This window comes from Sapajus apella, unplaced genomic scaffold (genome assembly GCF_009761245.1).
Source record: "Sapajus apella isolate SASKATOON/1434 unplaced genomic scaffold, GSC_monkey_1.0 scaffold34, whole genome shotgun sequence".
Lineage (NCBI taxonomy): Eukaryota > Metazoa > Chordata > Mammalia > Primates > Cebidae > Sapajus > Sapajus apella.
Genome location: NW_022436974.1, coordinates 6,353,333 through 6,380,961, shown reverse-complemented (window position 1 = coordinate 6,380,961; position 27,629 = coordinate 6,353,333). Strand labels below are relative to the sequence as shown.

The following is a 27,629-nucleotide window of genomic DNA, read 5'->3' as shown; positions in this document are numbered from 1 at the left end:
ATATCCACATATTTATTCAGTAAAATATTTCATAACAGAGTTTCTAAGTCAACATGGTTATGGATTATTAACATGGTTAAAAGAGTGGTTTTATAAATTATAAAAGCTGTAGGTTCTGGGCCCAGAGTAAACACTATTAATGAGTAATCCCCCTTTCATCTCCACCTGAGAGGACCATCCAGCACAAAGTTTACATGAGTAAACAGAGTAGAGATAAAGTCATGTGGGGTAAATAGACTTAAACTGGGAAAGCCTTTTATCATCCTATCTCTTCCCTAGTGATGGACCAGCTGCCTTCAGCCGGCCCCAATAAAACCTTTCAGCCTTCCAAAATGTTTGGTAATAATCTATAACTTTCCCTGATATTTTCCATAATATTTTGCCAGCCACCCTGAGTGAATCTCAACAAAATTTAGAATAACTCCAAGCCAGCTATACCTGTTTATCCTTGACTCAACAATCTCTGAGGATGGACTATGATCTCAATGTGGTAGCATTTTCTTTGTTGGTACCATCAGAAAAGCTGGCCAGCTCTGCCAGATTTTAAGTTTTTCAGGGGCAGTTGGATACCAGTCCATGTTGTCCTCCACTAAAGGGAGGAAACTTACCAAGTTCTTTAAGTGAGTTCATTGAAAATCTTCACTTCTGATAGGGAAAACACTGCAAGCCTATCTCCATGGATAGACAGGAAGGGCTTACATCTCACTTCTCTCAAAATCTTTTCCTGGATACCTCTCTTGACCTCTTTAGCCCCTCAATTCTGGTGAGGAAATAAGAATTGTGTCCTGAGTTTTCAGCTACCTCCTTTTTAGAAGTGCCTGAGGGTGGCCCATCTTACTTTGCTATCTATTGGTACCTTGGTGTCTCAATAATAAATTTCCATCTCATACCCTGTGATAAGTGATCTGTATGCCCAAGCTGAATTCATAGCCCTATTTCCAAATAAAATGTTTTTCACTCCTTTTCAAATGCTCCTAAAGGTTTTCTTATTCTAGTACTTTGAGACAGGCATATGGAGAGCCTAGCTATTGAGGCAACATAGAAAATGTGCATTTTGTTTTTAAAATAAGTCATACTACAAACTCCTCCTACTTCTTTACCCAGAGGAAAGATTAAATACTGACAAATATCCTTTTATCCCTCCATTCTACACAACTACTCACATACTTACAGTCTAGGAAACGGGCCACTTCATTGATAGAGATGATCAGAAATTGTGAGTCCATCTTGGTAACCATAGGAGCAGGTAGCTGATGACATCAGAGGTCTGCATTGCGGTTTCTGTGTGCTCAGAGCTGCTATGCTGAAGGAAATCAGAGGGTGATGTAAGGAAAACACTCTATTAAATACCTTTTATGCCTTTTGAAAGGCACTTGGAAATGATTTCTAAAAGTCTCCGAATTCCTGCAGCCATTTTTATACCTTCAGTTTGAATTAATAAAATGTATATTGCAAAAAGAACTAAATTTGAAAAGAATGCAGATTTCATTTTACATATATATATATATATATATATATACACACACACACACATACACACATATTATATTTACTGCTTATGAGTTTTGACCAGTAGTTTGACTATAAAAGCACCTAGCTAAAGAATGGTTATGCTATAACCCCAGACTAAGTCACGCTTGTATAAAGTCATTTTAATCTAAACAAAAGTTGGATGCTGGCTTGGTGTTTCATTTTTGGATGAACTCTACTTTTCCCAGAGCCCTACCTTCTTTTCAGCTACTTTTCAGGTTTCTCAGGTTACCTCCTCACTGCTGTATCACCTCATCATTTTTAGTTTCATTCATTACTTTTAAGGTATCTTCTAAACTGTACAATTTTTCTAGCTGCATTGATAAAATTAAAAGAGGGGGTCACAACAGAAGATGAATGGCCCGGCCCTTATGAACCCTTGATGTCTCAGTAGACACTGTCCCATGAATAATAGGGGAAGCCTAATAACCCTCTCAAAGAAAAATTAATGTCACATAGAATGTGCAAAAGTGAGCAAAATCTACAAAGAATGATCATTTAGGAGGCATTTAATACATGCAATGGCTTGATTCAAGGTATACCATTTCTAGCCCAGTGGGTAATCGAAGTCTCAGGCTATATCATTCATGGGTGCACAGGTTGTGTACTGTACAATTCCAGGCCTCCAGGGGTGCACTGACAATGAAAAGCTCAATAATGCAGTGCCCATGTTGTCTCTCTAGGAGACAATAGCTTAGTTGGAGATAGTGGGCTTCTGACGTAGAATTGACGATTTCCTAACCTATTATGTTGCCCCCGGGTATACTGGGTGCAGGAACTTCCTCACTGATAGATGAAGGAGAGACCAAATAAAAGTTGCACCTGGTATATCAGTAGGACTGGCTTTAGAGGGAAAGAAATGTGCACAAAAAATCCAATATGGAAATCTTTAAAGCAACTCCTTAAAATAGTATTTGTGAATTCAAAAACAATCTATCCAAATACAAAATTACATTTTAAAACTCACTTTTATCGAATTGAAAAATGTACATTGGAATTGTAAAAAACCAATTGCATCTGAAAATGGGTTACCATATGTAAGAAAACATTCTGTTACGAGTATGCGAATGCTTGCTTTTATTACAGTGACTTCTGTAACAGCGGGTGAATGAAAACACTGTATTATTTAGTAGTGAAGCCCTCCCCCTAGTGGACATAGGTAAGAATTTTAAGAAAAAGGTTAAAATCTTTTACATATGTACGTTTTATTTCCTCTTAATATTTACAGAAAAAAAGAGGTGGGGAATAGCTGCAGTGTGGCATAAAGACTTTCCTTAAAGGAATTTTAGGCCATTATATGAGTTGAGATGTATAACAATTTTAGAGTTTTGATAGAGCAGTTGGTCTGTGTTCCCTCCCAAATTTATATGTTGTATTTTCATCACCAAGGTGATGGTATTAGAAAGAGAGGCCTTTTGGGGATGATTATGTCTTTAGAAATCTGCTCCAATGAATGGGATTAATGCCCTTATAAAAGAGGTCCCAGGGAGCTGTGTTGCCCTTTCCAGCATGTAAAGACACAACGAGAAGGTCCTGTTTATGAGGAATGGGCCCTCACCACACACAGAATCTCCCAGCTGAGTCTACTGACATTTTCAGTTAACCAATTCTTTATTGCATGGGGCTATTTCGTGCATTGTAGAGTGTTTAGCAGCATCACTGGCCTCCACTCACTTGATGCTAGTAGCAACCCCTCCCCAACCCCACCAGTGTAATAATAAAAAAAGTCTCCAGACATTGCCAAATGTCCCCTGGGGAGCAAAATCACCCTCAGTTGAGAAGCACTGGAATAGAGGGATGACATGATATGACATCTTTTAATAGGATCACTCGTTGAGAACAGACTGCGGGCAACAGAGATACCATTTAGGAATGGAGATGGCTGAAAAGAAAGGAAAAAAAAAAAAAAAAAAAAAAAAAAGGTCAAATCCTAAAGTTAGAGCTGGCAGAAATTTTCAAAGAATAGGCATGAAGTGGGAGAAAGAGTCCACAGTAATAACATCAAGGATTTTGGCCTGAACAACTAAAATTGAGTTGCCATTAACAGAGATGGGAAGACAGCAAAGTGGCTGGCTTGGTAGTGTTTGGACTGCAGAGTGCAAATATGAAGCACATAATTTTAAACGTGTTAATTGAGAGCCTTTGCAAGAGGTATCAAGTTTCACTGAAAATAAAGTCTGGAAATTAGGGGGAGGGGTCTAGGCTGTTATTTTAAGTTTGGGAGTCATTAGGCTTACAAGTAATGAGTTTACCTAGAAAGCAAATATGTTTAAAATTAAACAAACAAAAAAAGAGCCCTGAGCAACTCCAATCATTCCATGTAAGGGAGATGAGAAGGAATCAACGAAAGAAACTGAAAAGCATCAAGAAAGGTAGGGGGTTAAAACAAAACAAAACAACACAATACAAAACCAAACCAAACCAGGCAAATGTGATGTTCTAGAAGTCATGAATCTTTGCACACATTTTTTCTCTTTACACAAAATGGTTTCATCTTAGTAAGTTCCTCCCTAATGTAAACATTTGTGCATATCTGTACTATATTATACTTTCTACAATAATTTATTTACCTGGCTGTCTCTTCTAGATTGTGAGCTCCTGGGAATAAGATTTATCTTTGCATCTCTGCAGCAATTAGCATAGTGACTGGTACATAGCACATAACACATGTTCAACTGATAATGAAATTTAACAAAAAATTCACCTCCCTGAAATAAAAATGTCCTATTTTTATTTATATATAATCGCTCATTGAGTTTCTCAATTAAAAATTAGCAAAAACTCATATATAATTCAAATAACTGTGACATTTAAATTATGTGGCATCATCAAGGACACAGTCACCAGCATCTCTCATGTTTGATCCTACTATGAAAGGGATACCAAACCATGTGTCAACTTCAACCAGTGTCTCAACTTTTGTTTTATATATTGGGACTCCTGATTTTATTAAAAATAAAAAGTTTCCATGGCTGAAAACTATGATGCCATTAATCAACCCTAATATTCTATTTTCATTGACTGCGTCAAAGGACATGCTCGAAAGTTGAAAAGACAATTAGCCTTTATATTACCTTTATGTGTTATTTTTTAATTGATTAAAATGCCTCACATGTACAGCTCTGAAATTACAACAAATAACCATTGTTGTTTTACTGTGGAAATTGCTTTTGTTAAGTGGAAAGAAAGGAAGGATGGAAACAGGAACGAGAATTATACTGTGGCATGATCATAGCCATTACTCACAATGTTGCAAGAAAACTAAAACAGAAACAAGTATGTCCCCTGGAGAACTGTGAGTGGTCTTTTATTTCCCCTTATTTCTGGTTTTTTGTACTGTGCATATTTCTCTTCAATGAGCATGTATTGTTTGAGTGTAACTTGGCAGGGGTGATGGTGGCATTGTTATGAAAAAAATTTAAACAAAAGTTTAATATAATTAACCACCATATACATATCACCCAGTTTCAAAAATTAACAGCTCACACCCAATCCTGTTTCATTTATATTCTCATCCACCTCCCTCCCTGTATTATTTTCAAGCAAATACCAATCATCACCATTTCATTGTAAATATTTTAGTAGGTATCTCCAGGACTCTAAAAAGATAGCTCCAATAACCATGATCACATCTGAAAGGTTAACAGTAATTCTTTAAAATCATTACATAACCAGTGTTCAAATTTCCTGTTCTTATATATGGTAAAAATTTTTAAGATCCGTATCAGGCTCACATATTCTGATTGGTTGATATCGAAGTACCTCTTACGCTATAGGTTTCTCCTGCTTGTAACTTATTGAACAATTGTGCCAACTGCATCCTTTTGGTGTCATTCAACATGATCTTCCAACCTATTTTAGGTGAATTGGTAGATGCTTTGCCAGATTTAGGTTTGATTCTTTTAGGTAAAACTTCATAGGTAGCAGTGTGTTCCTCCAACACAAAGCACTTAAAAACGTGTTTATTTGCATATTGTCAGTAGCTGCTGACCAATCCTTATCTCCACGAGAGGCTGTAAAACAGCAATGTAGCAATTCCATCCTTCCTTTTTCATTAGAATAGAATGTTTTACAGAGAAACTACCCTCCATCTATTACTTGCCTACCCAATGGTATACTTTGCATGGGAAATGCAGGAAATATTAAAATGATAGTTCTCAAAATGTGAGCCCTGGGCCAGAAGCAGCATTATCTGAGAACTTAGAAAATTCTTAGGCTCCATCCCAGACCTACTGAATCAGAAACCGGGGATAAGGTCCAGCAACATGTGTTTATCATGTCCTCAAGGTAACTCTGATGTATACTAAAGTTCGGGAAACAAGTGACTACACCTTTCCCACAAGTCTTGGAATGCCCTTGCTAAACGCTATTAGCTTTTACTACACTTTATGAAACCAACGTTAGGTTCTGGATTTTTTCCCAAGTATATTATCTGCCCGACTAGTCTATAAATGAAAGAATTACACCTTCAACTTTTAAAGTATCAAAGAACCTAGCATGGTACTAGTGATGTTCCAAAGTTTTCAAAAATTTAACTACATATAGCGTGAAATACTTACTCAATTAAATGCAAATTTCTTTCTTCCAGGAAAATATCCATTGCACTGAAATGGTCTGAATGAACAGATAGGAAAATCGTTTCTAATGTTTGGCCTAAACCCCTAGTTTCATGTTATCTGTCGTTTAAGACTTCATACTGGGAAAAGGAGGCAAAATGTAGATGAAGCTATGGTAAGTTCAATAACGGTCCCCCAAGATGTCCATGCCCTAATCCTTGGAACCTGTGAATACATTACCTTATATGACTACAGGGACTTTGCAGATGTGACTAGGTTAACAACTTGAGATGTAAAATCTATCTTGTTTATGCAGGTGGAGCCAATACTTTTCTCATCAGGTCCTTATAAGAGGGAACAAGAAGGAGATACTCTGAGAGAGAAGTTATGACAGCAGCAGAGACAGATTTCAGATGCTACAATTTGGGCTTTGAAGATAAGGGTCAATGAACGCACAGAATGCAAGGAATGCAGCTCTAGAAGCTGGAAAAGGCAAGGAAACAGACTTTCCCCTAGAGCCTCCAGAAAGAACAAACCCTACTAACACCTTTACTTTTGCCCAGTGAACCTGATTTTGGACTTCTGGACTCTAGAACCATAAGATAATTAATTTTTGTTGTATTAAGACACTAAGTTTGTGGAAATTTGTCACAGCAGCCACTGGAAACTAATACAAAGCCTTTGACAAGTTTTTATTGTGAAATACTGGATCTAGAAAAAAGTACAAAATGTCAACAGTCAGATGTGTACAAGTACAGTATTTCAATAGTCTATACATGTGAACAGCTTAACAGGTTCACTGCAGAATGCTTATTTAGACCAATATAATCTAAAAAGGACTGTAATATTCACAGGCTATTAATACATAAATAACTTGAGCCAAAATGACCCTCACTGGTTAATGCTAATTAATAGTGGAATAAAAGCACAATACACCACACCATATTATCTCTTACAGGTCCACATTTAAAGAATATGAGTTTCTTATGTCAAAACACTACAGATCCAGGACTGGGACTGATTTACTAGCTTATACAATTGCAAAAAAATTAAGTTATAAGGTCATGGAATAAGAGAGGGTACTTAATTAGGACTAAATACTGTGAAGCCCATGAAAGGTTTTTAGCCTTGGAATTTACAAAGCTAAATTATGAGACTGTTAATGTTAGCTAACATTAAAACTCAATTGCCTTCAATTTTAATATTAGCTAACATTAAACTATTTTTAATTTTAATGTTAGCTAAGGAGAAGGACAAGGACAACTTTCTTTTGTAGTTTCTCCAACAAGGTATAAGAACTACCACAAAGTAAAACCATAATGACCACTGTGGATTGACAAATGGCTATGAAACAGGAATATAACACATTACAAATTTCAAAGAAAGGTAATAACTATTTTATGAATTTAGCAAATCCTGCAAACGTTAAAATCCATGTTAAGGCATTGTCTATCATGGTTGAAAGTACTAAATTTAAGATTATTATTACACGAAGATCCCGTAAAAATAAACTGTTTAGTTTACAAGACTCTGACTGAATCTTTTCTACCACTTGAAAATTACCCATATTATGCTTTCAAAGTGGACAAAGAATTATTTGGTATCACCTTATAATGAACTACAAGAATATTCTACTGAAACACGTCATGCTAAAAAAATTGTTACAATCATATGTGTTAAGAAAGCCAATCTTTGAAATGATATTCATAATCAATGTTTGTATAAAAACCTTTAAAACTGATATAAGTAACAGTTTACATGAAGCAAATTTATCTTTGCCCATAAATTCCTAAAAGAAGCAACTCTTTCACTCTACACAGTGTATCCAACTATACTAAAATCAAACTAAAATGCTGAACTGATAATAACTAGGAGATAAATTCCATTTCAGGCTGAAAACCACTGGATCAGAATATAATTAGTCAATAACTTCACATAACCTATCCCACCCTACCTTAACCTTTTATAGACAATTTTAAAGACTTTGAGACAATTTACTTATAGTTCCTGAATCTCATATTAGATTCCAATTTATTCAAAGATTATCACAGACTGGATTAAACGGTTAATTTTTTTCAGATTTGCTTTAAATTAAGTACGGTGTACATAAATATTAACTTAGATAACCACACACAGGGAAAGAAGATATATGGATCATGGTAGAAACATTAAAATTATAAAGAAATTTTATAAAAAATAATAAAGCAAAACATGTAACTCACAAAATATGAATATGAAGCCATATGAAATAAAAAATAAAATTACTCTTTAAGAAGCAATTTAAAATTAAATCTTTGAGGAACTATTTTGACATAAATGAATTCAAAGACCAACAGCTTCCCTTATCACACAGAAACAAATCACAAAATTTTCTAAAGTCTATATGCATTATCAGTTAGTTCTTAATGCAATCTCAAACATTTTACTAGCAATTTTGATTTCCTTTTGAAATAGGCTTCTGTACATATGCATTTATATACAAACATTTATTAAACATGATTTTAAAACAAACTGTATGTACAAAAGATCAGCATTCCTATAAATAAAAACATTAGGTGGCAAAAAGGCACTTGTAAGTAAAAATCTACAGTCGTTTTTACAAAACAGAAACACATTTTACCTTAGATACTGTACAATAAACATTAATTCCTATACCAATAATGAAAATGCTAGGTTACTAACATTAATGATATAATTTTAAAAAACAAATTTACATATATTTGAAGTTCATTTAATAAAAAGCACCATGATTTTCTCCTAAATTCATGTTGATGCAAAGTAAAAACACAATTCCCAAAAAACCAGTGTTCACCATTTTTCGAGTTTAAAAGTTTTTGTATTTTTAAATTGAAAACTGTTTGTCTGAAATTAGCATGGTGTAAAACAAAAAAAAGAACAAAAAATCCTGCTGTTCTGACTTCTTAAACCATATCTACTCTATTATTGCATGTTTCGTTTTATAAAGAGCACTACTCATGCACTCCTTTACAACAGTTTAATACTATTGCTGGCAAAAAAGTTCCTGGATATCAAATAATTAAAAAGTTACTTCAAACCAGTTGAAGTTTTATTTGAATGTTTTACAACTTAAAAAATGCTGTATATCAATTACAAAAGTGAATAGGAAACACACCAATTCATTTGGTGTGCAAAAATATTTTTCTACTACACAGAATTTAGGGCTTCACAGAATTTTTTTCCTCAAATTTACATTGTAAGAAAAAATGCTAAACAAATTACTTTCTCAAGGAGATGTTAGTATGCTTCCACTTTTGTCAAATTTTTTACCCTTTGACAAGGCTGCAACCTGTTTGAGTAGTTCTCTGTTTTTGGCCTGTGGGAGACAAAAACATTCAAGATTTAAAATGTTTGAAATACTATAAAGTCATGCTGGAGAATACTACTTATTTAATATGGTTTTCATTTATATAATTATTTCACTGAAGCACTACATTAAATCAAAGAGTTGATACATTTACGTTCATCTCTTTAAGAATGAATATGCAGAAGGAAAATTCTAGATTGTCTCATCAGCCCCCTTTGTAAATGATATTATAAATAAAATTGTTGTCCAAAGATATACAATTGGTTACAAAAAAGGAGACAAAGTGAATCCACTTAAAAGAAGGTCTAAATTTTAATAGGGGAAAAATGTTTGGACCTTTATCTTAAAAACATGAAAACTATAAGTTGTTTTTTACAACCCACAAAATCAAAGAATGAATCAAGATTTGGGAGGAATGTTTCCTGGCAAGCTGTATGAGATCTTTTTTCTGTTTACTCTCTTGTATAACAAGTATAAGAAATCATTTTTGCAAAAAATACCTCAGAATGTGTCACTTTGCCAAAGGCACTCAATGATATTCAATTTTCTAAAGCACCCATCAGAATCACTCATTCTTATCTTATTGTAGTTCCTTTAATTACCATATAGTCATTTCACACTGGTTTTAGTGTGACTTGAGCAGTTCCACATCATCATTTCCTATTTCATGAAAGCTTAAATTTTTGCAAAGATACAAAATTCATTTCATCATCTGACTTGAATTTCATTATTAAATGTCCATCTATCACTAGTTTAGTGAGGAGGAATGTGTAAGTACAGTGAATATTTTCACATTTTGACTGCCTTTGCCACCTTATTCAGTCTCTTAAATGTGGAAACTTAGAGAGTAAGGATTCCTACATATACAAATACATTAATGATCAAGCATTTTTGTAGTCTGAGCCAAAATGGGGAAAGTGATGAAAATAGTTTGAAATCTGAGCACTATCCTAAAATTAACATGTTTTAAAAAGATACTCTCTGACTTACATTTCAACACAATTTTCCTTCACAGGTTTGAGGAATTTTTATTATCTCGACAGACTTTTTAGCCTCAGGACTTCATCTTTTACTCTAATTTTAGCTTTCTATGGCCAAATAACAACCTGCCTTCTCTGTATGCCATTTTATAGAGGTTTCATGAAATAACCTTTTTCAAACTTTGTACTTCCATTCCCTCATCCTTCTCCAATCACTTGCTAATTAACACCCATGACCTCTAAAATGCAAACATTCTCAGTACTATCTTATGTGTGCAAATCAAATCATTTTTTATGTTCAGATGCATGATTAATAGGACTTTCCTATTCAGTCACTATTAATAACTAAGGTGGTAATGAAAAACTTCAATATCTATTTCAAATTTAGAAAACCATCAAGAACTGAAAAGGATTTTTACTTTCCTTTAAAACTAAACAGCTTGAGAAACTCACAGGAAAAATTAAGTGAGAATACCTAGCAGATGGGGGAAATAAAGCAGCACATTTATCATCAAGTGGTTCATTACTCAGCTAACCAGTCCCTGTCAATACAGTAATTTAAATTTTTTCTTTATGTGTTAGCTACATGTTATTTAATCTATAACTATAATAAACACACTAGCTAAAAATAAAAAATTTGAGGAACATATATGTATGCAAATTTGACTCAAAAAGATCTTTACCAGGTCTGTAAGTTATATTTATGTAAAAATGTTTATACTGATATACTAAATAGTTAAAATGTGAATCTTCAAATTATTTCCTCAATCATCAATAAGTAAACAAAAAAAGTGTTTATAATTTTCATATTTTAAGTACAAAATACAATAATTTGAACACATTAGGTCTTTAAAGCAATTTTTCCTTTTAATGCTTTAGTAGCTAATTTCCAGTTTGCATTTAATATATTTGGATCACTAATACAGTTATTTCTTGATAAATTACATTAATCTTTTAAGATAAATAAATAATACAATTGATAAGTACAACTCCAAATTTATCTTATTCTAATTTGAATACCTTAAAAATGAATTTTATAATGCAATATTTCAATATATGTACATTTAAATTTTTTTATCCTAAAATTACTTCCTTCTGCGCCCAGCAAAAATATTTAAAAATCAATGATATTCTTTACAGACTCTTAAAAGATAAGTTTAAAAGTTTAGACATGTTGGTCTAAAGGCAAGAGTATGAGGATTAACAATTATATAGATCCTGCTTTAAATCCTGGCTTACTTACCTGTTACATAACCTGGAGAATATTTTCTCATTTTTAACACAGTAACTCCACCATCCAAACTCATAATGAGTTTAAAGAAGTTATCAAATATATAAAACACTTAGCCTAACACAGTTACTGGTACATAGAAGGCACTCAAATGTTATAACCCTTTCCCTTTTAACCACTTACCTAATTAAGTGAATTATAGAGTTTTTACTTAATATTCTCAGTATTTTCAATATTTGAGGTATTTTGGGGTTACATTTTGGACAATTTTTCTTGTGATGTTCAGTGCTTTGTCATAGTTTGGTAGTTAAAAATATTTACTAGCTCTAAGATCAATCTTGTGTCACAGGATTCAATTCCTTATCACATAAAGATAAGAAAAATATTACATATATTTCCTCACCTCAGTATAGAATCCTACCAGTACCACTGGTTGCTAAAGGGAGCAATGTAAAAAGATGGCACTCAACTATGACAGAATGCCCGTAGCCATAACACACAAAAAAAATCAGGTAAGTCGTCTGATAGGAAGGATGAAATAGAAAATCTGAGTGACCTGAAATGGTGGGAGCCAGTGTATAACAGGGAAAAGTAGTTAAACTGGAGCCAGAAGATGGAAACTTCTATATCACCACTTACTGTGTGATCAGTTTCCTCTGTAAAATGGGCATATCACATAACTCAGTTTTTGTAACAAGACAGCATATGTAAAATCATGTCAAAATGTCCCATATTTTTATATAAATAGTAGTTACTTTTATATTATGTGAAACATCAGTTACCAACCAAAAGGAGGTAGGCTTAAGATACCAATCAGGCTAAGTCAAAGAAGACCCCATGTCTTTGCAACTATTTTAAAAAATAAAGACCAAAACACAAATTGCTCTTTTGAACAGTGGGAAGTACTAAGTTAAAACATATCTAAGTACCTCTTGCAGTTATTCTGTTATCTCATTCTGGATTTACTTCAGAGCTTTGGTTACATCACATTAAATCAAAGACCATCAGGTGAAAGATTCTGTTCAAGACAATCATTCAGCATTAATAACTGAATAAGAAAAATAGAAATAACATAAAACTAAAAATAATACTTGCTGGTAGATAAAAAACATTAACTAATATATAAGAATCTGATATATGATATAAGCAATCTCTCAGAATGGAGGGCAGATGGGGATTTCCATAAATCACCACTTATTCAATAAATCATTTGAATGCCTACTATGTCCCAGCTTTACATGAGGTTCCTTTTCAACCATCTTTGTAATAGTATGATCACGATTAAGACCAATCTGTACCTTGAATTTCAGCAAGTTCCTAAATTCTACTAATTTAAGCTACTTGCAAAGACATATTAATACAAAACCAAAAGAAAGTAACAGCAAATATCCCTTGATGTTACAATGTGAAAAATACAAAATGAAATAGGGCAGTATTAACTCCTTCCTTCTGAAGCTGTACTCTCCTAAGACTGAAGTCTGTATGCATCCATCTTCTATCCTTTTAAGATTTAAAACTTCTTAACCTTAAACATCACTAAAGATTAATTTTACAAATGTGAGACTATATAAATCAGAGAACATGTAATTAATTTAGTGTGGTCTGATTTCTAAATTTATAAAACCTAGCTGAGAACAAGTTTAATATGGTAGTAATCTGTATTCATGTTGGATGTTCACCATCTCTGCATGACAGACATCAATCAGATTGTTACTGTGTTGACACCTGACTTCACCATTCAGTTGTTTTGTATACTTAAAATGCTACTGTGCAGTACTCTGAGGTTCAGGTGGATCACTACCGGTTAGCATTTAGTAGTACCCTATTTGGCACTCGGCAAACCACTGGACGTAGATTAAGTAAACTCTTTTGCTTTGTATACATTTTTGCCACTTAATGTCCTAGGAACTGGTTTTATACACCCACCTCCCTTCCCATTATCTGGAAGGAAATATTAATACGAAGAATGACTGCTACTGAAGAGCGGCTTTTCACCTTAGTTTCATGAGTCTGATTTTTAATTTTTTGCTCTAAGCCCAATAATCAATTGAACATACACCAATAATAGCCTACTCTAAAAACCCCAATTGAAGTTTAGGCAAAAGTTTTCAGGACTAATGTATTAAATCACCTTTCAAGTAATTTCAAACAACAACTTCTAATGGGATCAAGATTAAAAATGAGTATAAAGTCAAAATCAAAACTGAAATGCACCAACTATGCAAAACCAGGGCTACCAATACAATCTAAGTCAATGAATGCTGTTACTCAAATTCAGCCCTCCTTGCCTAATATTTTATGTAAATGATGGTAGTTACCTGAAGTTGTTCCACAGTTTCTTTGTGAGCTTTTTCCATACTGTTCATTTTTGTTCTCAAATTTGACTCTTGGTACTGAAAGTCTGCCTTTAGTTCAGTTAACTGAGAGATTAAAGAAAAAAGATACATATGTATGTATTTGCACACTCACACAAACACACAACATTATATGTAACTTTCAAAATAAACTCACAATTCATTACAAAAGTGGAAGATGTTCTTTGCGGTTTCCTGAATTGTACAACCTATCTAAAATTTGATTTGTGAAATGATGAATTCTATCTGCTTTACAATAGTGTGATTTTAATGCTAATACCCGACCATCAGTAAAATTTTTGAGTTTTCTTTTTTTTCTAAACGTAGCTTGACTGGGAATAGAGTTTAGCAACTGGTATATCAACAAAAAACGCTTAACGGCTAATAACTTGGAAAATGTCTCATTCAAAAAGGTACTTCAATAACATTTATAACAGTATAAACAAACATTAAAACTAGTTAAAGGGTAAAATAATCTTTAATTTCCCACTGGGAAATATAAAAAGGGATGGTCTTTTCAGCCAAAAGCTACACTGTTTTAATTTTTAAATTTAGTCCAGGATTATGTACACAACCACCTAACACTTGAGGTAAAAACCGAAAACAAAGCACAGAAATACAACTACATAGAATGAGAAAGGAAAGAGGGTTACTATAAAATTTGGGCTAATGTAAGAAAAAAATCGTGCTCTGAGAAGGAAGGCTACATAATTTTTTCATAAACATAAATGACATACATAAAAGCATAACATCTCATGACTTCAAACCAAGGAATAAGTTATTATGTAATTTCACTATTAAAGCCATGCAGAAGCAGCTTCAAGCTATTCTTTAACATTTTTCATTGTGTCAGCTGTAAAGGTTTACACATTCTTTTGTCATTACCTAGTAGCTAGTAAACTGAAAGACACACAACAGCAAAAATAGAAAATCATGGAGTCTTATATACTTATTTTTCCACACACACACAAAAAAGCCCTTGCTTTTGTCAAATCCAAAGTATAACTAAGTTCTCTCTCTCTCAACTTTCTATATTCACAAGAGATTTTCTGTTCTGAAATGCCAATTCACACCAGATCAGCTAAGACAATCACTCTATTCACTATACTGTGACTTGCTCCCAATTATGAACTTCTGGAAGACAAGAATTATGTCTTAATTGTTCATATTTGTATCCTCATGAACTAGTTCAGTGTCTGGCTCTAGAAGTCACTGAATAACTTTGTAAAATCAATTCAGGAAAATAACTTGGTTGTCTTAGATTTATAAGAAAAAGCTGCAAATGTGTAGCTATTTTAGGTTTACCATTAGAATTTTTCTTATACAACAATGCTAATTTCAATCCCCATTGGTATTTTGGTTTTTTTAAAAGAGGAATACTAACAAAAGCAGAAAACTTCAAGTGCACAATGCAAAGATAATATCTCTTATGCTAGAGAGGAAAGAAAAATCTAACAGTCAATATTCTGTAGCTGATTACTACTTGGTTTAGAAATCACAATTTTGCAGTAAATGTGGCATTTTATTTAACTTTTCTCAAGGTTAATACAGACATACCTGGCTTGTCTCTAAAACTTTGTACATAGAACAAATTTCCATAAAAGCTCTTTAATTTAAAAAATGCTGTCAATTAAAAAGGACCATAAGACAAAGACACCTGTAACCATCCTACTTTTATCTTGTATGTCACTCCTAATTTTCATATATTGAATTTGCTTAAAGCAAGGTACAAATGTATTAAAAATTAAGTCCACTAACCATCAAGGTGTGGGAAGATGTAACAAAAGTTATTGAACGCCAGAAGTAAAAGCCACCTCAGATTCAAGTCTGCAGCTATAGGTACTCAGAGATGGATATGATTCATGTATGTATCCATAATAAGGTCTTATTCTTTTAAAAAGAAATGATTTTAGTGTTCTAATGCATAATAAATTTGACACAGGTCAAACTACACTGTCTGGGACCATAAGCAAGTACAAAGATAATCAAATATCAGTAATAACCCTTACGTGCTTTCACATGCCAAGAGCTATAATAAATAATTGCATTTTCCTTAATCATCACAGCCATCACTTGAAATAGTATATGCTCTCAATTAAATGAGAAAACTGAGGCCGAAAGAAGTACACATTCTGCTCCTGGTTACAGAGAAAATCTTAGAACTGGGATTTGAATCTAAGTATGGCTAAATAACTTCCGAACTGTTTACCGTTCCACGCCTGACCACTATTATGCCATCCTGATTTCATAGCACAAGACCTTAAATCTGTCTATAATTCTGTTAATATTCCTGTTTTTGCTAAATGGATAACACATTTGATATTCCTCTTGACTGATAAAGTCCCAATAAATACACTTACTTCCTACACAATGACCTTTTAGACATCTACTGCAAATTACTGATTACCACAGGAAATTCCCATACCATTACTTTTCAGCAGTTATTTGATCTGAATTCATATAAATACAAGATTGGAATATCAAATACTATGTTCAAACTACTTTCTTAAATAACAAAAGTTTACAAAACATTCCATTTATATCTGACTTTTAAAGTATTAGTAGACCTATTTTTAAATTACATGTTTACTGAAAATTAAAGTTTAGAAACTATACCCTAAGTAAGCTCTCAGTTAATTCTTAGAAGTAAAATTCTGAAAGACCATTTTTTACCTATCTTCATGAAATGGCTTGTGGGGGCGGAAGGGCTTTTGTAATTTGTCTTATAAAAATCATGCATAACAAACATTACCAAATTATTAAAAGAAGACTACTAAAATTTGTGATTATTAAGCAACAGTCAAGACATAATTCTTATCAGACTTCAATGAATCATGTTCTTACCTTTTTATCTTTTTCTAAAATGGTCTGGTCTCTCTGCTGTAAGAGACGCTTAAGTGACATCACTTCTTCTTTCAGCTGACTTATAAGGACAAAATTGTCTGTTCCCCCACTATCTGCTGACTGATTTATAGAGCTACTAAAAAGAAAAAAGTAAAACACAGTTAAATGAAGTAGAAGGAAAATTAGCAGGTGTTCAAATTGCATAAATTAGACAATTCCACAAACATCCTTAAGGCTAATGCAAAAAAATATGTACCTGACAGAAATGGATGCAACTGGCAAATTACCTTACTAATGGCACACATTACATACACCTGCAGAAATATAATTCAGTATTAGCTTTTAGGGGGTCAATACTTCTAGTGTAAAGCAATAGGCAGCCAATTTGTACAGTAACATCAGCAAACTTTTGGCTAATGAACTAAAACAAAGTCACGCTCCTATTTTTAATCTAAAAACATTTTCTAAGCAGGTCAATTTAAAGTATCACAATTAGATTTGTGTTTCATTGAAGAATAAAGATAAAAATAATGTTCTCCATTCAGATTTGTTTTCTTTTTCAAAACCCAAATTTATTTCCCAAATAGAACAACATAGTTCAGTGCCACTTTCTTATTGCCAAAATTAAGTTAAAAATTTTAAACTGATTCATGTTTACTCTTCTAGGTGACTCAAGTCAATGTAGAAAATACATGTTTTTAGTTTTTTATCTAGTAATAACTGGCAATCAACCATAACTATGCAACTAAGCTGAATTTTCACAACACTAAAAGAATTCATTTTTACCTATCTCCATTAGATGGCTTAGATTCCAATTTGGGCTTTTTCTTTGGAGTTTCATTCTGAATTGCTGCAGAGGATTTATGGCTGAAACCAAACATTAATAAGAATAGTTAAGAGTAAAAAGGACAGAGGAACCAAATGATAAGTTATTCATCTTCCCCTAAAACATTACTGAAAATACTGATTTTTGTAAGGTTTAAGGAACAAAGTTAAAGGAGTATCATACACTTACAAAAATACATTTCAAAATACTTCAGAAAGTACAGCAATGTATTTACCTCTGTTTCCACAGTCCCTGCTCTTGTTCTGGACTTAGATTGCTGATTCTGAAAAATATACAAATGACATCTAATAACGACATTCATTTAATACATCTAAATTTAACATTCTTTCTCAATGGATACAAATTATGTTTATAATCTCTTGTTCAGAGAAAGGCATATTTAAGTTTTCAGACTAAGCTAATATTGAATAAATCACATGGTGAGACAAATTTTAATCAAATGACTATTGGCCATCTTAACTTCTTCAAGAATTCTTTTTAATCAGCATCTCCACAGTTCAATTTAATATCATACAAAGGGTGGAGTATACAAGCACAAAAACTACCACAACAAGATTCTAAAATTATAAAGTCTAGTTATCACTGTACTTTGGCTGCCCTTATTAATTCAGACGCAAAATTTGTATCTTTAAAGCTAAGGTTTTCCTAGTAAAGTAGAGATTCTTCCTTTGGAGTAACTCAAGTTGCTCATAATAGTATGTCTATTTAAATGGGGAAATATATTGATTTCTTTGATTCTTTCCCAGTTTTCTTAAAAGTCCTCTTCAAAGTCCCTAGATCTCTCTTTAGTATTCTGGAGAAGTCACGCTGAAGCTATTGGGAAATTTCATAGTAACAAATGATTTTACTTTTACTCATAATACTGTAAAACTCCTTTTCTATTTTGGCATAATACTAATAATCACTTTGTAATTCTCTATGAATCCTACATTTTTTTTCCTCCTATACTTGGCACATCAGTCAATCCTTCACTAACCCCTAGTTTATTCACTCCACATATAGAGTATCTCCTATGAACCAGATGCCATGTTTTTGTGCAATTTAGAAGATATTGGAAGACCTAAGCTGTGACCTCATACAAATTACTTAACATCCCCGAGCCTTGGTTCTCGCATATGTAAAATGGATGTAATACATACCTTATACTGATATGAGCATTAAATGAGTTATATATATAAAAGCACTTAGTATAGTGCTGGCATATACAAAATAGATATATGCATACATGTGTTTAAAATTTACTATTGGTTCAGCTGTAGGAGTTTTTTAAGCAAAAGAAAAAAACAGACCTTAAGACTCAGCTGTAAACCAATACCAAGTAGGGAAAAAACAGCGATAATTCCATCAACCTCAGTTCTTCTTATTTGTGAATGGAAATCCTATTGAGGGATGCAGTTGTCTTTTTTTTTTTTTTTTTTTTTTTTTTTACAAATTTCATTATAAGCGTTAACAAGCGATACATGAATTAACAGCACTAACCATATCTCAAAGAATAATCACATTAATATGACTGATAGAAACATTTGGAATTCCCATCTTAGCTTTCTGAGTATTGTCCATTCCTAGATTCAGACCCACCTTAGTGCCACCCACACAACCGCATCCCCTACTCTAGCCAATCACCATCTATCACAATATGTATGCTCCTCACTTTCAGTCTAATCTATTGAACTTAAGATAGGACCCTACAAACTAACTGTTATCAAATGGTCAATAGCCATCAAATAGAAAATAGTGTTTGTGGCTGGGCACAGTGGCTCACACCCATAATCCCAGCACTGTGAGAGGCGGGTGGATCACAAAGTCAGATCAAGACCACCCTGGCTAACATGGTGAAACCTCATCTCTACTAAAACACAAAAAACTAGCCAGGCATGGTGGCACGTGCCTGTAGTCCCAGCTACTCGGGAGGCTGAGGCAAAAGAATTGCTTGAACCCAGGAAGCGGAGGTTGCAGTGAGCCAAGATCGTGCCACTGCACTCCAAACTGGCAACAGAGCAAGACTTCGTCTCAAAACAAAAACAAAAACAAAAGAAAATAGTGTTTGTATTTCTTACGGAACCAAAAGCAAAAAAATTGAAGACTTTCAATTTCAATACTGTCTTCTTTCCCTTTATTTTTGAAAGCTGTCATTTTTTCAAAAATTTGGTTGCTGTCACATACTTCGATCTTCACAAAAATAATCTGATTGTGTCCTTTTACATCATGCTAAGACAAATTTATCTGTAAATAATAGAGAAAGGAGACATTTTGGCAGTCTTAGGAGTATGTCTAACATTGCTATTATAGTATATAGTTGTCACATTATTTCTTAAAGCTAGAAGCAAAATCAAGGTAGTCTTATATTCCTTTGCTCCTTGATATACTCTGATATAAAGATCACAAGATTTCTTCAAAACAACCAGAAGACAAGGTATTGCATTGTAGTCTACCCAATGGTAGAATTAAACATCACTAACCTCAACATAACCTCATCATCTAAAAGGTGACTGAATACGGTTTAGAACAAATCTTACTAATTAGATAGAGCTATATTACATTCCAAAAATACTGCATTTGTTCCAAAATGTGGTGGCCATCAGTTTTTTGTAAATTCAGTTTTAAATTATCTGAAAGTTGAAAGACTCAGAAACAAACAATAAATTCTTCTGAAAATGGGCATGCAATATGTCCCTGTTTTTTCTATTTTAATTTGTGTTTACATGAGTTTGTTTTTTAATGTTCTTGTTTGTTCCATGAAGATTAAAACTGCATTTTAAAAAGCCTTTATACTAAACACATCAAGGGTTAAGGTACTACTACTACTACTACATAACTCTTCCCCCACAGGTCACTTTAAAAATCAAGTGCAGTTGACCCTTGAACCACCCAGTTTTGAATTGCATGGGACCACCTATACAAGAACTTTTTTTTCCCCAAGCAAATATGTATCAAAAATACAATATTTGGAGGATGTGAAACCTGCATGTATAGAAAGCCAACTTTTCCTATAGGCAGGTTCCACAAGGCCAACTGGAGTATACGCAGATTTTGGTCCATGAGAGGGTTCCACATCAAATCCCTCAAGCATACTGAGGGAAAGCTACAGTTGTCTGTTTTTAAGTAGGATTAAAAAAAACAGCAAAGTATCAGTAGTTAAAAATATTTCTCACATTTTGGGGACCACAAAGATTAGAAATGCTTCTATCGTAGTAACAAATTATAGTATTAAAATACGTTCTCCAAACCCAGTCATTGGTTTGTTTTGGTTTTTAATAGAACAAATTGAACACTGAGATAAATATAATTTTTCAAATAAAACCTTAACAATTATTTTAACAAAAAAGAAAACTGAGGCTTTTGATAAGTTATTTAAGCGTTAACTGATGTACTTGTATTTTGAATTTATATGATTATAATTTTATAATTTCCTAAACGTCTTACCTGTATTACCGTAAATAGCTAAACATATTCCATGTGTGTAATATTATACACTGAATAAAATGGAGACATGGCCTTAGACATGCAAGAAGCCTACTCTGTACAACAGAAACTAGACTAGCACATAGTAAATATTTGCAAGAAGTAAACGCCAATAAATGGCATTAAAATGCCAGGAAGAATTTTAGAAAATATGACTTCAAAGTACTTACTTGTGATGGCTACTGCTGTGACGATGGTGATGGTGATGATGGTGGTGATGATGTTTTGGATGATGCTGGTCTTTTTCAGTAAGAGATGAAGAAGATGAATTTGAATGTGATGATCCCAGGCTCTTCCTTTGTTCTTTCGTCTTCTGTAAAACTCTTTTGTATGATAAAGTACAGAGCCAGCATAATAACTTTCCGTCAACCTTTTAAGAAAATAGTGTTTTAAATTAAATGTACCCATATAAACTGGCTGTGAATGAAGCCAGGTAAGATAAACCACTCAACTTCCACCTGTATTCCACACATAACATGCACAAATGCATGTATGCACATATTCACAAATTGTTTTGCAAACAGAAGTAAAATTGGACTTTTCTGAAACTTGGGAAAATACTTGGTTGGAAAATTATAAAATTAATGAGGATGACATATAGATTTCCATTAGTTTTGAGGCATTTTTAATTTGAAGAAAAAAAAATGTTACCTTTTTTCTTATTCCAGGGGAATAAGTATAAACTAACTGATAAACTTCCAAGAAATACAGCCTGAATTCTTAAATCACTGCACAATTACTGATAAAGTATTTCCCACTACAGTAAGTACTGTAAATTTACAAAAAAAAACAGAAAAGCCTAAATGATATACACAGTTGACTCTCATTGTTCTTCGTTTCCTATCTGTGTATTTGCCTACTCAGTAAAATTTATCTGCGACCCCAAAACTCAGTATTTGTAGCATTTTTTGTGGCCACTGTATACATACAGAGTGGTGAAAAATCTCTGCCACCCAATTGCACATGTTCCCAGCTGAGATGGAACAAGGTGATGCTCTGCCTTGTTTTATCTCTCAGACAGGTATCCTTTACACAGTCTATTTAGTGCCATGTTTTTCAAGTTTTTATAGTCCCAAAGAGTACTGCCAAAGTGCTATACAGTGTTCCTAGGCTCAAGAAGGTTATAATGTGCAATAGCAAAGACATGGAATCAACCCACATGCCAATCAATGGTAGACCAGTTAAAGAAAACATGGTACATATACACCATAGAATACTATGCAGCTATAGAAAAGAACAAGATCATGTCCTTTCCAGGAATATGGATGGAGCTGGAGGCCACTATTCTTAGCAAACTGACAAAAGAACAGAAAACCAAATACTGCATGTTCTTACTAATAAGTAGGAGCTAAACGATGAGAACACATGAACACACTGAGTGAAACAACATACACTAGAGTCTATCAATGGGTAGAGGGCAGCAGAGGGAAAGAATCAGGAAAAATAACTAATGGGTATTAGGCATAATACCTGGGTGATGAAATAATCTGTACAACAAACCTCTGTGACACAAGTTTACCTATATAACAAACGTGCACATGTACCACTGAACTTAAAAAAATAAAAAAAAAATTAAAAATAAAAAAGGTAAGAATGTTGTGATATGCCCTACAATGTGTGTATTACATAAGGTATGTTCAGGCACCCTTAGTGCTGTTGGCCATAAGTTCAGTTACATTTATCGACAGTGTATATTAAATAAGTTGTCTTCAAAGAGTAACACAAACAAAAAAAGGTCATATATTGATCGAATGACCAACATGCTATTACTGGAGACATGAACTTAATCCTATATTTCTCTTGGGCAATGCTTCAGTACATTAGTCCCCCGACTGACAGTTTTAGTTACCCATGGTCAACCTTAGTCTAAAAATGTTACATATGATATGATATTCTGAGGGAGAAAGACCATATTCACATAACTGTAACTAGAATATGTTATTATAATTGTTCTATTTTGCTACTATTTTTATCTCTTATTGTACCTAATTTAAAAACTAGACTTTATCCTAGGCATGTATGTACAGGAGAGAACACGGTAGAGTTCATTATTATCCCCAGTTTCAGGTATCTATCCATACAAGTGGTTTTAGAAGGTATCCCCCATGGATAAGGGAGGGTACTACTGTATTCACTGTTTTGTGGGAAGTTTAAAGAACTACTGCAAATAATGAGAATCAACTGTACCTGTCTCAGAGAAGAGAGTGTTTCCAAAAGTACTGACTAAACCTTTAAAAATAAAACTAAATTTTTATCTGTTTGTTCACATCTATTCCAACCAGAGTATTCCAAGGTATGTATGTACTAGACGTGCTGGAGGGACAGGTCTTGTAAAGGGGAATATACACTGCTGTGGGGAGACCTGAGGAAGCCCCTCAAAGAGGACTTCTCCAAATCAGCTAAAATTGATAGGCAACAGAAGGCCTGTGTGAATGCTGATCGGCAGAGGAATATCACATGAACACATATACTTATTATAGTAAGTCACTGTAGGTAAACAAAAACAAACAGTGGTTTCAAATATGAGCCCATATCAAAAGGCACAAGAGTAACTGAATTTTAGGTGCCAGTGTGCCATCAGGTATTTTTTTTACACCAGCAGTGTCAAGTAACCAGCAAGGCTTTTGGTAAAGTAAAAGAAGTTATTTAACAGTAATTAGTTAAATCTCCTGAACCAAATGTGGGATAGCCAAATAGTACAGAATAGCCACCACAGAATATTTTTTGTAGTATATGAATCACACAAGGAGGATACTCACTATTCCTGCACTTTCATCTAACTGCTTGCTTTCACGGACCCAAAGAGATCATGTCTCAGTAGTGTACTAATTATAATTTCCACCTTGTTTGGCATTTTATTTAATTTCTAGAAAATGTCATAATAAAGCATACCTTTCTTCTTCCTTCCTCCTTCCGATCAAAAGCACATTGTTGTTTGCACTGTTCACAGGTCTGAGGTGGTCCATATTTTTTTTCTGAATTTGTGCAACGCTGACACTTGGTACCAATAAATGCTGCAATTATGTTACAGTACTGACAAGGCTTGGGCTGAAAAACATAGACATTTTAGATGAGACTTTTAAAAACATTAAATATTTGTTGCACAGCATATATCCAGCATTATAGACATATTTCTGGAGTTAAGAAAACCCATAGGTAATAACTTTTATACTGTATTTCCAAGCATTCAACCAATATTTACTTCTAGTCATAAAACTATTACCCTAAGATTATGAGAAACAGATTTCTGATTTGCAAAGTCTGTTAGTTAATACAAAACCTACACAAAAAAAACAGTTTCAAAGAATGAAAATAAAGGTATACACGTATAGAAATCTCATGAATAAAGAATCTGAGGAAATGTCCTTCTACTAATTTAATATCCTAGTTAGCTTAGTGACCATATCATTTACTCAAAAAATATTAACTTTTCATCACGTATAGGAATAAACAATACAAGGAATATATACTACAGGCAAGTTTTCAACTTTAAAAAAATGGAGACCAGCATATTCAACATAAACCATAAAAACATACCTTGATTTTCTTTGATACTCAAAAGATGATTCAGGACAGTTTAGAACATTAAGGTTAGCATTTTTGACCAATAATAAGTAATATTGGTATAATATACCTATAATGATTGTAGTATACATCTAAGACAATTTGTACTAGGATTGTGCCATAACTTCTATGAATAAATATCTTAATTGTGCTGTTTTATAAAAATAGTTCTGAGGAGGTTGTTCTGAAGTGGGCTAAAGTCTGATCACACTAATTTTATGGGTAAGAATTTGCTCTATTTGAATCTTTAAAGAACAGCTTCACAAATTTCACACTGATACTGAATATATGTAAAACATGCATATAATTTAACTATTTTTAAATATTGTCATCTTTTCATCAAAATGTGTACTGAAAATTTTTCATAACATACCGTATGTTGAAATAGAGCATAACAATACTGTACATAGTTTCTAAAAGGTCCAGCTTCGTGAAAAATACTGACTAGTAACAATGACATGAAATGAAAACCTAAGACATACTTACCGTCCCAAATTGCTTCACATTTTGAGCACACTTCTTACAAATTGTGTTAGTTTTGCTGAAAAAGAAATGGTATACAAATGATCATGTTTATGTAGCTTTCTAAGGTAATTAGCACAATCTCAAAATAAAATGAGTGAGTCAAAGGTTTGTAGGGCTTAAAACTTACTCTAATATGGACCATGAATTTTTTCAAAAATACAAGAATTTTTTCAGGGTTGTTTCATCCAAATTAAGACAAATGTTTTAATACATTTTTATTGTGTATTTCTTTTTGTAAAGAAAATATCTTAATGTTTCCTACGTAGCTCCAAAATATTTACACTTGCCACCATTAATGCATAGCACAACAATACCAATGCACACCTACCCTTCCAGTTGGCTATTGTCCAACACAATAATGCTCACACCAACTTATGAAGAAATTATTTGTTCTTCTCTGAGGCTACTTTCTGTATATACTGTCAGAGTGGAACTCACTGTTAAAAAACTTATGAACTACTCTTCCATGTAACAAATTACTAGATTTCACCCTTTGAAGGCAATTGGTAACATTACAGACCTTTCCTCAGTCCGTAATTGCTTTACCATATATTTTTTTAAGTTTAACAGTAACTGTTTACATTTGCATTTTCATTAGCAAGGTTATACATTTTCCATGTAGTAATTTATTCTTTCTCTCATATAAAATCTAACTGTAAATTAGATTTTGGCAACATCAGTTTTTTGGCAACATTCTCCTACCACGTATAAAAGGTTTACAACTTAAAATTTCTAGGGCTAAACAATTAAAAAAAAAATGCTTTCATAAATATATGGCATTACAACCTCCAGGTATTCTATACAGACAACACTTCTCTTTAACAGTCAAAAACTGTTTAATATACAAACCTCTCTTGTTGAAATTCTGATCTGCAGTAAGTACATTTTACAATAGGATGTGCAATCCGACATTCCTGTAATAAGACAATACATCAGTCAGTATTTATCTGAAAGTCCCAAATCTCACTTTTCTAGTAGAAAATTGTTTACCCAACCTAGCGAAATGTCTAAAACATTGATAAAACGTGGCCCCAACGTAAAGAACTGGATGTTTTATCATGTAAGTGGCCAATCACAGTATAATTCCTTAGGGAAGGCATAGGTGTCTTTGTCTTTAGTAGACGTGGGGGTATATTACAGACAAATTAAGAAAGCTGTCAGGGCCGATTCCAAGGATTGGTTAAATGTGAAACTACTTATTATTTTGCACCGTTGCTCACAGACAGCATCCTGGCTTTAATGGGATGGGAGGAGCTCCAAATCATAGAGCATTCTGTTCCCAAACCAGTCGCTTCGCTTTCCTGGACAGGGAAGAAGGATGCCATCAGCTTTGCGGCTTCGGGTTCCTAGCAAGGAAGTGCAAAAACCGTCCCCTGCCTCCTGGTGGAAGAAGAGGACAGACCAGGCAGAAAACCGAGATGAAAACATCTCCACCCCAGGGTCTCTGCGGCATAGACAGGTGGCTGCCTCACTCAACCCCACCCGAGACCCCCGGACGCTGACGGGGCCCGGCACCATCCTGGGCCGCCTGGAAGAGGGCACGATCCTGCCTCCTTCTCAGGGACCCTTCCCAACTGATGCTCAAGCCCCCGGAAAAAGGGGTCCCCCAGTGGGGAGGCGAGGGCTCCAGACTCCCAAACCCCTGAGGCGCCGGCAAAGAGAGAGGGGCTGCAGCGCAGCGGCCACCCGGCCCCCATCGGACTACAGGCGAGAATACCCATCCCGCCCGCCTCCCGGAGCCCACGGACCTTGCAGAGCTGCTGGCCCTGGGAGAGCTCCTCGAAGGGATAGCGCTGGGTACACTTGGTGCAAGCGTACAGGGCCGAGGCCGCCATCCTGCTCCTCAGTCTCCTCCTCCACCGCCGCCCGCTTCGAGGCGGGGCCCTACGGAGAACTCGAGAGCCGCTACCGCCGCCCGGGCCGCGGGCTCCGGCTCCTCCTCCTCCTCCTCCTCCTCCTCCTCCTCCCCCCCTCCCCCTGCCTCGCGCCCACCAGAGCCCCGCCGAGAGCCCAGGGCCCCGCGGTCGACGCCACCGTCTCCCTCCGCCTCCACTTCCGCCCCAGCCCACCCAGTGACGCCGTGCCAGCCGCTCCCGCTTAGGCCCAGATAGCGGCGGAGGGAGACGAAGCGGATAGCTGGTTGCTGTTTAGCTGCGCGGCCGCGGATCTGCTTCCTTCTCGGCCTCCCTTCCCCATGCCTGATTGGCTGCGGAGGCCACCGCGTCACTCGATGGCTCCTCCCAACTCCCAACTTCCGCGACGCAGGGAGCATCCACAAAGGGAGGAAGTCGCTGGCCAATGGCAGCCGGGCGCTCTTAACGCGCGAAATCCGCTTTGAACCTGCCCCGCCCCAAGGTCTGCGGTCGCGGCTATTAACAGCCAGTCCCAGGTTTGAGTGAGTCCCTCAATCC

At 34.7% G+C, this 27,629-nt stretch overlaps 1 protein-coding gene across 5 annotated transcripts; it reads right to left on the bottom strand.

The window, feature by feature from the left end:
- Positions 1-5,440: 5,440 nt before the first annotated feature.
- Positions 5,441-27,171, bottom strand: FAM76B (family with sequence similarity 76 member B). 5 transcript variants are annotated; one of them, XR_004274250.1, is made up of 11 exons: positions 26,439-26,946; positions 26,068-26,132; positions 25,180-25,234; positions 24,022-24,177; positions 21,300-21,499; positions 17,882-17,929; positions 17,607-17,687; positions 16,821-16,956; positions 13,941-14,042; positions 12,552-12,670; positions 9,333-9,420 (listed from the first exon to the last, which is right to left on the bottom strand). XR_004274250.1 is itself a non-coding variant. In XM_032295722.1 (10 exons), exons 1-10 carry the CDS (start codon positions 27,051-27,053, stop codon positions 9,331-9,333), a joined length of 1,020 nt encoding a protein of 339 aa, XP_032151613.1. In that variant the 5' UTR covers positions 27,054-27,171; the 3' UTR covers positions 5,441-9,330. The 5 variants fall into 5 exon arrangements, 4 of the variants coding, with proteins under 4 accessions (XP_032151613.1, XP_032151614.1, XP_032151612.1 ...); XM_032295722.1 differs by lacking the exons at positions 12,552-12,670; positions 26,439-26,946 and adding an exon at positions 26,967-27,171 and having other exon boundaries at positions 5,441-9,420; XM_032295723.1 differs by lacking the exons at positions 12,552-12,670; positions 26,439-26,946 and adding an exon at positions 26,967-27,171 and having other exon boundaries at positions 8,085-9,420; positions 16,821-16,953.
- Positions 27,172-27,629: the final 458 nt, after the last annotated feature.

Bases quoted from the DNA above. Each gene is read 5' to 3' on its own strand.
- FAM76B (XM_032295720.1), bottom strand. From the start codon at position 26,543: ATGGCATCCTTCTTCCCTGTCCAGGAAAGCGAAGCGACTGGTTTGGGA. The intron at 25,235-26,067 runs GTTTGTATATTA...TTTCTTTTTCAG, and splicing joins TCAGAATTTCAACAAGAGAG to CAAAACTAACACAATTTGTA. The intron at 17,930-21,299 runs GTAAGTACTTTG...TATATTTTTCAG, and splicing joins CACAGCAGTAGCCATCACAA to AATCAGCAATCTAAGTCCAG.